Raw genomic sequence first — 2,092 nt, 5'->3', positions numbered from 1 at the left:
CTGCCACGTCCGAGATGGGCGGGGCCTGCTGGCGGTTTTTAGGGCCCCGCTCCGTGTCAGCTGGCGTTAGGGAAAACGAGGAGAGGAGGGCTCCGCAGTGCCCAGCACCGACTCTGGTCCTCGCCTGTTTACTCGCCCGCCATGGGCCTGCACTGTGCGAGCCCTCCGAGATGCAGAGCAGAAAGGCTGCCGGGTAGGGAGCCCAGCACGCAGACCGTGGCCACACAGGGTTAAGGGAACAGCCACTCTCGGACTGGAGTGGGTGGGGGCGCTCTTTGAGAGAGGAGGCTTGCGGAGGAGGTCCTCTGATGAAGGAATAGATGGGCTTTTTTAGGAGGGAAGGGGCAAAGAGAGAAGTGTTTTAGGCAAGGGAACCGCATGTGCAAAAGCTGGAAGACAACAGCTGGCTTGGGAGGCAGAGATATTCAGACTGAGGCAGGCACACACAGTGATGGAGAAGGGAAGTGACAGGCGTGAGACCCACAGTCATGAGTGGAGACAGGAGGAGGCAGAGTTGCTCTAGGGCATTTAGAGAAACAGGCATGCCAGGGTCTGGAACCACACACACACACACACAGAGCACCAGGATGGTTCTGTTCTTGAGCTATTTCTGCCAGAGCCTGCCAGAGGGCTTAATCTAAATTAGTGTAATAGTTCCAAAGAGTTCTCATTAACACAACTTCTAATAAGCTTGGAGAGCTTATTAGCAACTCAGAATCCTAGGTCTTACCATAGATACACTGGTCCTTAATTTCAAGGTGTACTTTGTCACCGTCCTTGGTCTGGTTTGGGGAACACTGGTTGAAGGCAACCGTGGTCCTAATAGTTGAGACCTTTGTGAAGAAGTGTGCTGGTCATCGACTTATTGTCTCTCTGCATCATCCTTTTGCCTATTCTGTAAAAATGGATCGAGACGTTTTTCCTTTTGTCTGTTGGCAGGGTGTCAAACTTTGTCACTAAGGCTCTGAAGGGGCAAAGAGGAGGAGAAGTTTTCTTTTCTGGTCCCACCAGCCTCCTGCTGTCTGTGTGGCTGCCACACTCCTGACTTCTGAGGATGGCTTCCGTAGCACCAGGCTTCTGCTGTGTACAGGGACCAGCAGCAGCCAGCAGGTCCCCCAGTACCCTGGCTCCCTTGGGTGGTTTTACACCAGATGCCACCAGTGAGATGCCTCTTTCTGAACAGCTTTCTCCAGCATTCTAGAGGGTGGGTTTCTAGCCGGAGGGTGGATCTCTAGAAAGTTCCACCAGGATGGCACTACAGCCTCTTGTCTGCCATTCAGTGGGCCATAGCTCTGCCATCTCCAAAAGTGCATGGATCTCAGCCTAGGTACTGGGGTACAGTGTGAAGATTATGGGGTCTCTTCCTTGGGTACTCTATCTTAGCCTTATGGGCAGTGACTGCTCTTTTTATCTGCTGCTCATATATTCCTTTTTTGGGGGAGAGAAGAATTATATTTTTTTGGAGAGGTTTTTGCTATAGGGCATGTACACTCGCCAGAAAGACAGAGACAGAGAGACAGAAAGTGAGAAATCACTCCCCAGGGGGTATGGCCATGCTGCAATGCCTTCTCCTCCATTCTCCTCTCAGGATCTTGAGCATGCACCCACACGCTCCTGGCATGAGTTTAAGCCACTGGGTCCAGGACTTGAACCACGGTCAACTACATTGGGAGTCCAGCGATGTAACCATTATGCCATCTGCTGGTCTCTGGGGCAGGGGAAGAAGAAATTTAAAATTTTGATCTTTTATTGTCATTATTATTATTAAATTTTACCAGAAAGAGAGGGGGAAAGTGAGAAAGTAAGCTACCAAGTCTGGGACTCAAACTGCGGTTGGCCATGTGGGAGTCCAGGTCCTTAACCCCCATGTCACCTGCCAGCTGCTCTTTTTCTTCTTCTTTTTTTTTCTTTTTAAAAATGTTTTGCTATAGGGCATGTGCACTCACTGGAGAGAGAGAGGGGGGGAGAGTGAGAAATCACCCCCATGAAGGGATGGCCATGCTACAGTCTCTTCACCTTCACTCTTCTTTTGGGATTTTGGCCACAGAAGTACACACGCTGGGTACGCTTTTCAAGGTGCTGGGCTTGAGAC

At 50.8% G+C, this 2,092-nt stretch overlaps 1 protein-coding gene across 1 annotated transcript in view; it reads right to left on the bottom strand.

The window, feature by feature from the left end:
* ATOX1 (antioxidant 1 copper chaperone) overlaps positions 1–751 on the bottom strand; it is an 18,247-nt gene extending 17,496 nt beyond the window's left edge. Inside the window, exon 1 of the mRNA XM_027772798.1 lies at positions 731–751. Within this exon, the coding sequence (XP_027628599.1) occupies positions 731–733 (3 nt within the window). The 5' untranslated portion in view covers positions 734–751. The remainder of the gene's footprint in view (positions 1–730) is intronic.
* Positions 752–2,092: the final 1,341 nt, after the last annotated feature.

This window comes from Tupaia chinensis, unplaced genomic scaffold (genome assembly GCF_000334495.1).
Source record: "Tupaia chinensis unplaced genomic scaffold, TupChi_1.0 Scaffold000301_1, whole genome shotgun sequence".
Taxonomy (NCBI): Eukaryota; Metazoa; Chordata; class Mammalia; order Scandentia; family Tupaiidae; genus Tupaia; species Tupaia belangeri.
This window is presented reverse-complemented; position numbering and strand designations above follow the sequence as displayed.